General features: G+C 32.6%; 1 protein-coding gene across 2 annotated transcripts; it reads right to left on the reverse strand.

Annotated features, from left to right (window-relative positions):
* Positions 1 to 1,433: 1,433 nt before the first annotated feature.
* Positions 1,434 to 8,064, reverse strand: LOC104712773 (ABC transporter G family member 25). 2 transcript variants are annotated; one of them, XR_015566281.1, is made up of 4 exons: positions 7,830 to 8,064; positions 6,877 to 7,717; positions 2,466 to 4,084; positions 1,434 to 2,355 (listed from the first exon to the last, which is right to left on the reverse strand). XR_015566281.1 is itself a non-coding variant. In XM_010429747.2 (4 exons), exons 1-4 carry the CDS (start codon positions 7,950 to 7,952, stop codon positions 1,669 to 1,671), a joined length of 1,989 nt encoding a protein of 662 aa, XP_010428049.1. In that variant the 5' UTR covers positions 7,953 to 8,064; the 3' UTR covers positions 1,434 to 1,668. The 2 variants fall into 2 exon arrangements, 1 of the variants encoding a protein (XP_010428049.1); XM_010429747.2 differs by having other exon boundaries at positions 2,466 to 2,803.
* Positions 8,065 to 13,956: the final 5,892 nt, after the last annotated feature.

Below are 13,956 nucleotides of genomic sequence, written 5' to 3' on the forward strand. Positions count from 1 at the left end.
TTTAAAAAGAAAGTCCTAGAAAATGTTCGTATAGGTATTTTTTTTTGCCTGTAAATCATTTTTCTCTAAAAGATTCACAGCTTTATTGTTATAACTTCTGATTCATTGAAATTGAACAGTTGAAAATAAATGATTCATAGTGATCGTACTGACTTCGTGACGGGCTTTCCGAAATATTTTTTCGTTTGAAATACTGATTTAATTACATACATGCTTTACTGACTACTCTCTCTCTATGGTAAAATCTTCATCATAAAGGGTAAGAGAGTTAGATGACAACCCTACCCATAATATTTATAATAAGGGATCATAATATCCTTCTATTAGTTTATAGTTACAACACAAACAGATAAAATAGCTAAACATATGTTAATTATTTCTTAATATTTAATTTTATTTTTCTAATAACTGATCAATATATATTTTAATAATTTATTATATCTTATATTTGATCCTGTAGAGCTGTTCTATACCATATAGGAATACAATATAATAATAAAAAAATCGAAATCATGACTCAAGAGGTGCAACATTTACCATACAAAAAATTGAGAATTGAGAATTGAAACATTTTACCATACAAAAATACCTAAATATAAAATCTACACATTGAGAATTGAAACATTTACCATACAAAAACATATAAAACCTACACATTGAGAATTGAAACATTTACCATACAAAAACATATAAAACCTACACATTGAGAATTGACACATTTACCATACAAAAACATGGCAGGCCTACTTGTCATCAACGAATCAAAGTCATGGACAAATCGATAGGCCTCAAAATTTGAAAATTCTTTAAAAAAACAAAAAGTTTACAAAACAAAGATTAATGATGACGGGGCTTAGAAAATATAAGAAACATCAAAAGGGTCAACTATATTGTGTATTACATTTGCTGAAACACCAACGACTACGCATATCTCCACCAGACAAACTAATCAAGTTATTCGATGAGAAGAGAGAATTAAATTCCCTGCAGTAATTAACACTAATAGAAAGGTATATAGAAAAAATGTTAACCAGATCGAACAACTGAAATGGTTGAACGAATTCCAAATATATAGATCTGAAAAAAGGCAATTGAACAGGTATTTTACATAGAGAAGCCTCGATTCGGCAGGGCTAAACAAGAAGCGACGATTTGGGGAACAAAGAGAAGTGTCTTTTCATTTAATAAATTAATGACATCAGCTAATATCTAAACCGTTGGATGAGAAAATAAATCAATCTTATCCGTTGGATCAAAAAAATGACGTCAGCAGCTCCTAAAAAATGGGTTTGCTATTATATATAGATTAGCTCAATAGTTGGTGCACTACCGAAGATCATCGAAGACATATTAGCCCATGGGCCATAAATGGGTCTTTTCCTATATGGCTATATCACAATTTCACAAGTAATTAAGAAAAAAACATGTAATAATAGGTGAAATATACATTTTATTATAAATCAACTAAAAATACTTTGTCATTTTCATTTTCACATGTTAAAAACTGAAGCATTCGAACAAATTAAACCCCCTAACCCCGTTGCCAAATCGCAAAATTACAACTAGCAACAGCTTATAATATTCAGAATTAAAGCCTAATAAAAATTAAATTTTACCCACTCATTTATTTATTTAATTTATCTCCCCTCTCTCATTTTTGTTTAATGTTTAAATTTTAATACGCCTCAAAGCTAGATACGCCAATACTCTGTACCCAACAAACATCAGAAACAAAACGCCAACGCTCGTCCATAGACCAATATCTCCGACCACTTCCTCCTCCACGAACCTGCATCCAGCCGTTGTCGCCGCAGACGCTCCTTGCTTTCCCTTCGAGTCGCATCCGAACATCCGCAGTATCTCTTCCGCACTTCCGTACTGGATCGCCACTAAAAGACGGTAACAATAAAACGTCGTTGAAACGTACTTCATCCAAACCATCCCGGTTGGAACTTTGTTGACGTAGTAACCACCAGTTAAGACAAACGCTAGCATTGTCACGGTCACGATAGTAGAAGCCTTTTTAGCGTCCATGATCGCTGCACCAAGGGCAAGTCCGAGTCCTTGTGACGCTAAAACGTATAGTAAGAGCACGGAGAGGGTGAGGAGGAACGGGACAGCCCCGGGGCGTAGACCGACCATCCAGTAAGTTAATGTCAAGAACGCTGCTGGAAGAACGAGCTCCATGGAGAGCGATCCGAGGACATGGGCCATGAAGTAAGAAGAGAGTGTGTACATACCAGACGCGCGTTCTCGAGTGAAAATAGCATGTTCTTGAGGAAACGTGAAGACCGCGTTAAAAGATGGAAGTACACCCCAGAAGATGGATATGAAGAAGAGTAGGCCTAGTCGGTCCTGTAACATATAACAATATTGTTATTAGTAATAACACCAAAATTAAATAAATAATATTTGTCTCTTTTTTTTTTTTGTTATATGTGATTACTAATGGTTTGATAACTTACATGTAAATCTCGATAATCAGAGTGCCACCACATCAGGCCACAAAGAACAGAAGCCGCGACGACTTGGAAAACACGAAGTACATCGAAGGATTCGTGACGCCGTTCTTTTAAAAGTCTATGGAGGAGAATGCAGAGTTGGCTAAACCATGTTGTGATACCAGCCGTTATTCCACCCGCGTTTACTCGCGTTTTCACAAAACGTGAGTTCTCTAGAGGAGGATGTGATGCTTCGATGCAAGTTTTGACTTGTGGGGCTAGCAATGTGTCATAAGCCGTGGCCAGCGTTTGTCTCACGTTTGGCCTTTCCCGTTCCGTTACACCGTCAGTTTGACAAACTCCTGCATTATTAAAAAAATTATTCAGCTTTGGGATAAATTTGGGGCAATTAAGATTATAAAAAAAACTGAAAGATTCATGCTTTTACTAAACACTTTTGACGTTAGCATTTTATCATGACTCGCCACTCGGACAATAAACTAATAATACAAAATATCGGCGGTTTAGTAATTAATCTACCAGTCTGATTATAATTCTATACTAAATGAAAAAGAACCACTCAAGTTATCATCCAAATAGGCGAAAGTTAATTGGCTAGTTAATTAGATAATTATTTAATTATCCTAATTACAAAAAGAAAAAGACAATTCAAAGTGGCATTGAACCGAACAGAGGTGAGAGCGAATCAACCAATCAGGTTCTTTGGACCGACCAAACAAATATTTTAAAACAGGTTTTGACACTATGTTGGACCCATTATTTTATTAATCTAACAAAAGCAAATATCTTTAACTTAATAAAACTGACTAAATTAATACTAGTAATGGAGATCTGATTTGCAGTAAAGCTGACCAATCAAGGTGGAGAGGCGAGAGAGTCCACCCAAGAAAGCATAAGGTCGCCACTACGATTCTTAATTTTAGCTTCTTCATCGATTCCAAAAGAAATTTAAATAGAAAAGTTTGAGCATCAAATTATCTTATCTGAGTTTCTAACTTTTCCTAAGATAAGCTATATCAAACACAATGTGAATATTTATTATTTCCTAACACGTGTTAAGCTTTTTCTTACGAGGATCATCAATGGGATTTTAAAATTGAAACTCTAATCGAAAAAATGCATCATAATTTAAAATTTAAAATTGCATCATAATCTCTCTCCCCCGTCTCTTTTTGATGATATTGTGCAATGGGTTAGATCTCCTACGTCTAATGCCAGGCTCAATGTAATCTATAAACTGATTTTCCAAGCCGCTATTTACTTCATTTGGAAAGAGAGAAATTCAAGACTTCACACTAGCAATGCAAAACCGGCAGCTATTTTGGTCAAAGAGATACAGCTCATCATTCGTGCTAAGTTACTTGGTCTGGATCGAAAAAATGTGTTTTTGCATTCTTCAGTGGCAGCACCACCTCAGCAACTTCATGATACTTATCTCTCCGCATGGTTTCAGTTCATACAACCTTAGCATGAAGCTTGTCCTTCTTCTTGGGTTAGGGTTTGGTTTTTAGCCGTAACTTGCTCTGTCTTCTCTTCAATTTCTACTTTAACTCTTTCACCTACTGGGTTTTTTTTCTCTTCAGTTCATCTTTTAGATCGATATTGTATTTTAAATGTTGTTCCTTGGAGAAAGAAGATGAATAAAGGTATTATTATTAAAAAAAAAAAAAAAAAAAAAAAAAAAAAAAAAAAAAAAAAAAAATTGAAACTCTAAGAGGGAAAGTCAATAAATAAATGAACAATGCATAGTCAAATACCCGACAAGTGTAATCATCAAATGTCATAAGCCAGCTTTTGACAAAAGCAATAATTTTGGAAAAGAAAATTTAATTCTGTTGTTCTTTTCTTTCAAATTGATCAAATAAGTTAGAGCAAGTGGAGTTTACTGTTGTAATTTGATGTTGAAAGCAATACCTAACAGCTCCCTCACGAAAAAATAGCAAAAATATATGACATTTCTAATATTGAAAGAATAGTCAAAGAAGATTCTTGCATAGTAGTTAGTAGATCATGTGATTATTAACTTTCCACACATGGAACATCACATACATGCACAACTATATATTATATAGTTTACTCATGAAATAGATCGAATGGTCATGCATGTAGATGGTAGGTTCTACAAAATGAAACTTCTTTCTCAAAGATAATAATACAAAGACAGATTGAATATGAAGCATATGGTTCGTGGAGACAAAGAACTTAATACCCACCATATTATTAAATTAAATTCAATCCTACTGTATATATATGCCATCGTGCGCAACAAACTATTTATATGTGCCCATTTTTATTCCCCCATCTTATTTTAATGCCTTCTTACTCTACCTATGGCGTCACCAAAATATGCATACCATGTGCGTACATATACACACATCGTGTAAAGATTTACCCTAATAAATACACCTAACAGACACAAAAATGAAAAGTCAACGAAGAAGTCATGAGATTTGTTTTGTCTTTGGTAACATAATTTAGTCCTGAACTCTATATTGATAATCCCCAAAAAAACATTAAATCATGCTAGTATATGTGTGTGTGATGCATGTCCCTAGCTAGCTAGTATATATCTGGACCATAAACGAATGAATATTATCATCAGTGTACCAATTCCTGAATGACTTAACGAACATAAGTTTGGTCCACATTTGTTAAATCATATTTATTCCTAAAACGTCAAAACACTCGTACCACTGTTGGGTACTTACTACCTTGTTTCGGAATAAGCAAAGGACGAATTGGAATAAATTAACGTGACCTAGTGATATGTCTCTTTTTGATTTAAGATCGTAAATTTCCTTTTCTATCTCCAATGTGAAAACAAAATACTGTTATTAATTATTTTTAAAAGAAATAGTAGTTGACTATAGATAATGCCAATACCCATGAAGATTTTCTTGTAATCACAATAAGCACAAAAAAACATTGAAACTAGGTTACTTGTTCCAATTCCCAAAGCATAGAGAGTTATTGCTTCGATGAGGATTGAGAGGAGGAAGAGAGTGAACACCAGGCGCTATAGATGCGAGAGTGTGATTGGGTTTCCTTTAGGCGGTTAGCCAGTAACGTAAAAGTTTCCCGAATCAAAGATGTTTGCAAAATACGAGAGTGCAGACAACTATAACCACGCGCCTCATTTTACGTGTTGAGTTTAAATGCTCACAGAAAAATGAATAAAATAAAAAGTAGAGAAAGAGTGTAAGAAGAAGAAGAAGACTGCTTTTGAATAAAAAGATTAGAAGAACGTAAAAGGATCGATGTTTTTTGTTTTTTGTTTTTAAAGTTGGGCTGAGAAGAAAAAAGAGAATAAGAATTATTGGGAAAGCATAATAAAAAGATAAGAGATAAAACGAGAAAGTGTGGATAGTGCATAAAAAAAGAAGAACTAATTTTTGTTAAAAAAGTTGGATAAAGAGGAAACAGAAAACACAATGGCCATGGCTATTAACCATACGTCATCTTGTAACTAGTTAGACACGTGGTGTTTTCCTATATATCCGTTTTATAAAAACAAAGTAAAGATCAATTTCTTTTGTTTTATCATCCGTAAAAAAAAATATATATATAAAGGATGGTTTTATTAGTGTAAATGTATAATACGATAAGGTGTTATATAAAAGTAGGGAATAACATTTATTCAGATGATATATAATATGCCAAAATTTTAGACCCCAAAAATCTGTGGTACATAACAAATCATACTCGAACAAAGAGAAAGAAAGACATAACACGTATCCCAAATGCCCATAATTATTAACATCTAAAAAAAGCCACCCTCAATTATCAACTTTCTTTTTTTAATTATTAACTTTAGAATAAACAATTATTTTGAAAAAAAAACGGTGAGAAAAAAAGGATGCTAGTATTTTATTAATCTAAGACGAGAGCCGTACTAATGTAATAATAATAGCTACAATAGATTAGCACTAGCTAGTTCAACTCCAAAGACACACAAAGCGATAAAACAAGTAATTAAAAACCTAGAGCCACCACGACGAGACCAGTGTCAACGAGGGACACATCAACGGAAAGGCTTAGACTAGTTGGCTCTCATCGTACGTCGGCTATAACGATCATAAATATGCATTTATTACTCTCTCTTTCTTTGGGGTCGAGCTGTTATTTTCATAGTATTTTTCTACTCAAATATCTACCCCTTCCCACATGAGTATTATGCATGGTTTCAGTATCAAAGATCCATATTATACGTATTCAAATACACGTATAACTATGATTTCTTTTTCTTTTTATTTGAGTTTTTTTTTTAACTTATCATCAGTCAAATCATGTAAGAATACTTTCACGCAAATTAAATATAAAACGGTAATCACAGAATAAATTAAGTTAACAATTGTGTTAATTAGTACACTTAATGAAATGTAATCTAAATTTTGGATTTGAAACGGGAACGTACCGTTAGCAAGATCGAGTAAGAAATCAGCCGGGTTCATAGGAAACGCCGGCAAGAATCCGACGGACTCGAAGTAAGCCATGGCGTCTCTTCCTTTTCCGACGAACAAACACTTCCCTTCACTCAAAAGAAGCACAGTATCAAACATCTGAAACACACGGCTCGAAGGCTGATGAATCGACGTAACCACCGTCTTCCCTTTCCCATGAGCCAAACCACCAAGGGTTTGAACAAGCCTTAGAGCCGCAGTAGCATCAAGACCCGAGGTAGGCTCATCAAGAACCAAGAGACTCGGGTTTATAAGCAGTTCATGAGCTATACTCACTCGTTTCCTCTCTCCACCAGAGATCCCTCTAATAAAAGTGTTTCCAACGACAGTGTTCTCACATTTCGTTAGACCAAGCTCAGATATAACCGACTCAGCGGCTCTGATCTTATCGTCTCTGGTTAAACTCTGAGGGAGACGAAGCAAGGCGACGAAAACTAAGGTTTCACGTACAGTTAAGTGAGGGTAGAGGAGATCGTCTTGCGCTACAAATCCGGTGCGTTTTAATGTTTGTTTCGTTATTTTACCGTCGTTGATGAGTATTTTTCCGGTGAGGTTTGAGCCATGGAGCCTCCCCGCGACAGCGTTTAGCAACGTCGATTTGCCACTCCCCGATGGTCCAAGAACGGCCATAAACTCCCCGGGTGATATCATCCCCGTGACTCCACTAAGTATCGTCCTCTCCTCCGTCGATCTTGTCTCATCAGAGGGTTGGTGTTTTGGTCCTAAGAAATTCTTGAAACTACAAGAATCATTACTCATGCCAGGGACCTTGACTCGGTAACACACATCGACGAACTAATTCAAGAAAACCAAAAACAAAGAGTCAAGAACAGAGTCAACTTTTAATTAGTGTGTGCTAAAATCTGAAAGATTTGAGTTTAATGATGTTTAGTGTGTGTGTGTAAACCTTGAGGGTGATTGGGAAACAAGGAGATGATAATGAGCAAGGCGGCTCACGAGGATCTTGAGAGAGACGAGGAGATGAATCTGGACCGTTCATTTGATTTTCAACGCCGTCAAAACCTGACATTCGTCTTCCTTTGTAAACTTTAGACGGAAAATATAAACGGAGTTAAAAGAGAGAGAGAGAGAGAAGTATGATGAAACGGAGAAAGCAAAGAAGAAGATCGTCGGGAGGGGCAGAGATGGTGAGAGCTCTATTTAAGGAGAAAGGTCCAGCAAGTGGGTGCCACGTCAGCATTGTAATGGTCATAGTGAAAATAACACGTGGCAGAACTTATAATGCCAGCTGGCAACTGCTGAAAAATATGTATAAAAGAGGTGTTTTTTCATTTATTTGTTTCCTAATCTTTTCTTTCCTTTTCTGCTTTCTAGTGTAATTAGCCACTTTAATTTCACCTTTTTTTTTGCCAGCCTTTTTTTTCAGATTGTTTATGTTTTTTTTTTTTTGTCGAATATACTTATCTATTTTTACAGAATTATAATAAGTGTTTTCCACTCTTAATTGTCAAATTGAGAATCCACTGATATTTTTTTTCCTATTGGAAAAAAGCAAAGACATATTTGGAAGACTATGTATTGTTCATCCTAATAATAGTGTAAATACTTTATTATGTGTTAACATGTGTTATTGTCTTTTTTCTTTCTTATAATATACTAATTAAGTTGGTCAATTTACTCACAGTCTCCCACAATGTGAATGTGTGGCACGTAATTATTATTTCAAAAAAAATTAACTATATTTTGACATTTTAATTGATATGTAACTGACCAAATGTCTGTCTAGACTTTTGTTCACTTAACATAACTCCATACTCTTTACTCTTTAGTACATACAAACTTAATTTAACACTATCTAGAGATATAATTTTTTTGATGATTATAAAATGCAAAACTCTTAAATCATTAACTAATTTTGTAACTCAACAAATATCTCTCTTTAAAATGATAAAATATTTTTTTCCCACTTTAATAACTCTGTGCTTTACTATAAAATCTCAGTTATATAAAAGTAAATCATGTGCATTATAGTAGTATATTTTATGGTTTGGTTTATACTAATTGACTATGTAATATGTATTTATGCGTTAAAATTGTTAACAATAATTATTTTGGGTTTTTAACTTGTAATAATTAATTGAAATTTAAATTATTTAAAGTAATTGATTTATTTTTTCATAATCTATAGATGAAATTAACTGGTCTTATTATCTAGTTAATATAAATTAATAATGTTGAAATTACTTAATTTTATTTTGAGAACTTTTAAAGTTAATTTCTATTATTTAATATTATAGTGATGAAAACATTTAATGGAAATTATTGTTTTACATAGATAATTTGGTAAAATATAAGTTAAATACTTAATTGTTAGTTTAGTTTACATTAATTTATTTTAAATTTATTGAAAGTATATTTAAAGACTTTAGATGGCGTTTATACTTTATATATATATATACTAGAATTTGTACCCTCGCACGCGCAGGATTTTAATTTAAAATATTTCTTATCAATAAAAATTGTTGAGCTCAAATATAATCATTCCAACTTTTGAATATAAGTCTATATAAATACTAAACTTACTTTACTCAGTGATATACAACATATATATTTTTGAAGATAATATTCTTTTGTTATATTTATTTGCGATTTTACGTGTGATTTTAGTTAAAATTTTTATCAATAAGAATCATTGAATATGAATATAATTTGAAGATTAAAAGATAAATCTATATAAATGTCGTACTTATTTTACTAATATATATATATAATATATGTTGTCTGGTGTCGCAATAATATTGTCGACAATCTTCTGACCTTTTATCTTTAAAAGAGTTCATTCCATATTCATATACCATTAAAACATAATTTTAAAAGTTCTAACGTCAATGTAGATCTTTGACCTAATTATAGAGACCATTTAAACATATCGATATCCTACATTAAATGTGAATATACAAAGTTTCATGAACAGTTTTAGTGCTATGTAGCTAAAATGAGGTTGTTCAAATGCATCATCTGCCATAAAAGAATTTCCGAGTAAGTTAAGAATGGTTAAATGATGAAACGTTTAAATCCCAAAATGAATATCTATTCACTAATCCAAGTTATATATTTTTCTAAAATCTCATATGTTATTTGCAGATGTTAATTTTGTGATGCAACCCCAGCTTCGCCTTCCCAAAAAAAAAACAGTGTACTTTAAATATGTTGTTTTTGCCAATGTTTTGGGTTAAAAGCATTTGATATATGTTTTATATCATGTTATAAAATTCTAGCTCCAGTTGATAATATACCTTATGAGATATGCTACACAAATCACATGCCACCTTTTGTAACGGCTTATATATCATTTTTTTTATATTTTCTGACCATTGATTTTGTTTTTTTAGATAGATTATTTTTTCAAAATTTTTTTTTATAGTTTTCCAAAAAAAAGTGTGCCCTTTTACAATGTTTTTGTTTTAGATCAAAACTTTTAAGTTAAGTTAAGTTAAGTTAAGTAGTTAATATTTTCTTTCTTATAAGTAAAATTTAATAATCATTCTTTATGGTATATGTTTCTTAGAAACTAATGTTTCACTTCAATTTTATTTTGATGTTTAGATTTTTATAAATACCAATTACATAACTTGTTTTTCTAATCCACCATGCATTAAAATCTTACTTACATTCTAAAACTCATTAAACCATTCAAAATTTTGGAATATAATCATTTTCTGGTTATAATTTTAATAATAACATTATTACTAAAATAAATTTATAGTATTATTTTTACTATTTTAAAATTTTCATTTATTTTATTTAATTCATTTTTAGATAGTTATTATTTTTATTATTTACTAAAAAATTATATTATTGTTTATACTATTTTAAAATTTAATTAAGCTTACTTAATTCTTTTTTATTTATTTTTACTATTATTAATTATAAGTAATAAATATATAATGAATTATTATTAAAAATAGTATTTTTTATGTAAAAAAAATGATTAGGTGAATGCTGATGTGGAGGAAGAAGAAGTGAGCAAAGTTAACTTTATATATATAGATATATATACACATATATAAATATATAGTTCACTGCAAATGTTTGGAGTAATGTTAGTTTTCATATAGATGTTTTCTTATCGATGAACTATGATAGTGAAAGAATCCTAAAGGCCTTGTTAGACATGGAAAACATGGCTGAAATGACTGACTTAACTGCCTTACAATCGATGTGGATAATGTGACATCTATGGAAATCAAGAAACAAATATATTTTTGAAAGGCTTACAGTTCCACCTACGATACTAACACTTAGAGCTAAGAGTGATGTTGAGGATTGGCTACTTCACAATCCCCCTGCTTCTATAGAGCTTTTGAACCAAGGACAATATTTGTTAACTTGGAAGAGACCAATGGCGTCAACAGTGAAATGTAATTATGATACTGCTTTGACAAATACACTAATCAAGTAACAGGAGGATGGATAGGGATAGTCAGAGACGAAAATGGTGTTTCAAAAGGCTGGGGATCACAAAAACTTGATACAGCAACCTCTCCGCTAGAAGCCGAGGTAAAAACCTTATTGGCAGCAATGCAGCAAGCTTGGATAAAAAGGCATTCATCTGTTTGTTTTGAAGGAGACTGTCAACTACTCACAAAAATACTTCACAACACACACAAAGACATTTCCATTGAAGGGATTATTCAAGACATTAGATGGTGGGAAACGCAGTTTAATTTTGTTCAATTTGTCTTTTAATTTGTAAGAGAAATTGTAATACTGTTGCACATCTTTTGGCAAAATTTAGATGTTTTCACTGTATTTTTTATTTTGAATGTTTTAGACCACCTGTTTGGCACTTTGGCTAATCCAACAAATGTATTCAGACTATATTAATTCATCACTATAAATCACTTTTCGACGAAAAAAAATGTTAGTTTCATCTCTCTTTCGTCACTTCCCTTTTTCATTATATAGATGCATGTAAAAAAAAAAAAAGATGCATGTTTATATATTGTGCTCTCGTCCTATTATAATTTTGAATGGAATCACTTTTTTTTTTCTTTTTTTGTGTATAGGGGAGATCCGTTTGGACTTACTAGACTATGACACCATGTTGTTTTCTATATGTAATTCATCTTATACCGTGTTAATATTGGAGATGTTTCAAAAATAGATATTTTCTTTTTGTTGCCATTCCACTACATTTTTTATGAACATAAAATGAGAAAATTTGCAGTCTACCTGCTGAACAAAAAGGGTCTTAACTTTGCAGTCTACAACTGGATTCGAGAAGTCAAAAAATGGAGCAGAAAGTTTGATGCAATCAAATTCAGCTGGACACCGAGAGAGAAAAACAAATGTGCTGATCTTCTTGCAAAGAAATCTTCCACAACTTCTGCATCGTTAATTTATTACAGTCTTGTACCATCTTTCCTAATGTCTTACCAACATTGTAATACATTTCATGCTTATTAATAAAGTCATAAGAGTTAAAAAAAAAAAAAAAAAAAAAAAAAGAGAAAATTTAAGATTTCAAAAGAAAATGAAAAACAAAACGTGTTACAGTGAAACGAAAATTTCGAATATGACAACCACAAATTTACACGTCAGACTTAACTCAACAATTACAAGTCCTGACTCAGACGAATGAAAGAAACGTATCGATCGATCGAAGTCGAATGTTCCTTAGACGGGTGGATCAATTCAAATATGGTATACGTACGAAGATGTAACACGATCATGATAATGATATGCACACCCATAAAAATAAGTATAGCTGTATGAATATTCTGCGTGGCTCAATATGACAAAGCATATGTGTCGTAGCTGTCTTGCGCGAATAATTTTAGAACCAGCCTCCTTTTTTTTTTTTTTTTTGTTAATTTGTAATAAGCTAAAATGTATGTGCATTATGTGTATGGTCGTTACATTTTTTTGGTTTGATGCATACGACTAACAAAACGTATAAATTGCAAGTTCTGTTCGTGTAGTAAACATTGTTATCTATAGTGAAGAAGACGTGCTTTTACGGGAATGTACGTACGGTGGTGCGTTTTAGAGCCGTCACGACATCGTTTCAATGACCGTTCTCATCATATATTCTGCGATATTGGAAAATATCCCGCAATTGAGTTGAGTCTTAGCGTTGACCATGACGTGACTGTAATAATTGTACAAAAAACCATAAACTCTCAAACTCTCTCTAAAGTCAAAGTGTGTATATATGAAAATGAAAAACAGATTTCTCGGGATCACAATCTCTAGTCCTTGGACGTCAGAGAGACAATCACATAAAAAAACAACACACACACACACAAAAACAAATGAATGGCTTGGATCCAAGTTTTAGTTTCAACGTTGGATCCCACCCACTCTAAAAGTAACGACGGCGACGCGTGTCACTCGCACGTGATGACCCACTCAACACTGTCCTTTCTTTTCTCTCTTAACTCAGATCCAATGTTTTGTGTCATTCATGATTCGTCACTCTGTGTGTAGTACGTTACTTGTGTTGTGTTGTGTATATATGTGAATGTAATTAGACTTTTTTCCTTTCTTCGAAGTTGGGTTTACTATTTTCTGACTATTCGAATATGGCCATGGGTAACGTTTACTTACTAATTCAGACCACCTTCCACGACGGCGCGTGGATGTAACGCTATGTGTTATTAAAAATAAAAGATGAGAGAGTAGAGAGTAGTAGTGTACAGAGAATTTGGACCACATGATCCACTTTTATGGCCATGACGACCGAGCGAGCATCCCCTTCTTCCAATTCTGAATTCTCCTTTTTTTGAACTACACTTTTATATTATATGATGACAATTACGTCACGACAAATATAAATTAGTTTTGGATTCCTTCTTTTTTTCTTCTTTTTCATATAGGGTTTCTTTGATAGTCTGTCTTACTTTCTTTTCCTAAATATATATAGGACTCTATCTATATGACTGACATTGAAGTAATCGTTGAAAAAATCCAATAAAGAAAAGCCTCGTCTACCATCTACCCCCACCCATGTTCTCTTTTAACTACAACTAGGAAATCGACCTGTGCGGTATCTATAAAAAGTTAAAAGA

This window comes from Camelina sativa, chromosome 9 (genome assembly GCF_030686135.1).
Source record: "Camelina sativa cultivar CO46 ecotype springtype chromosome 9, ASM3068613v1".
Lineage (NCBI taxonomy): Eukaryota > Viridiplantae > Streptophyta > Magnoliopsida > Brassicales > Brassicaceae > Camelina > Camelina sativa.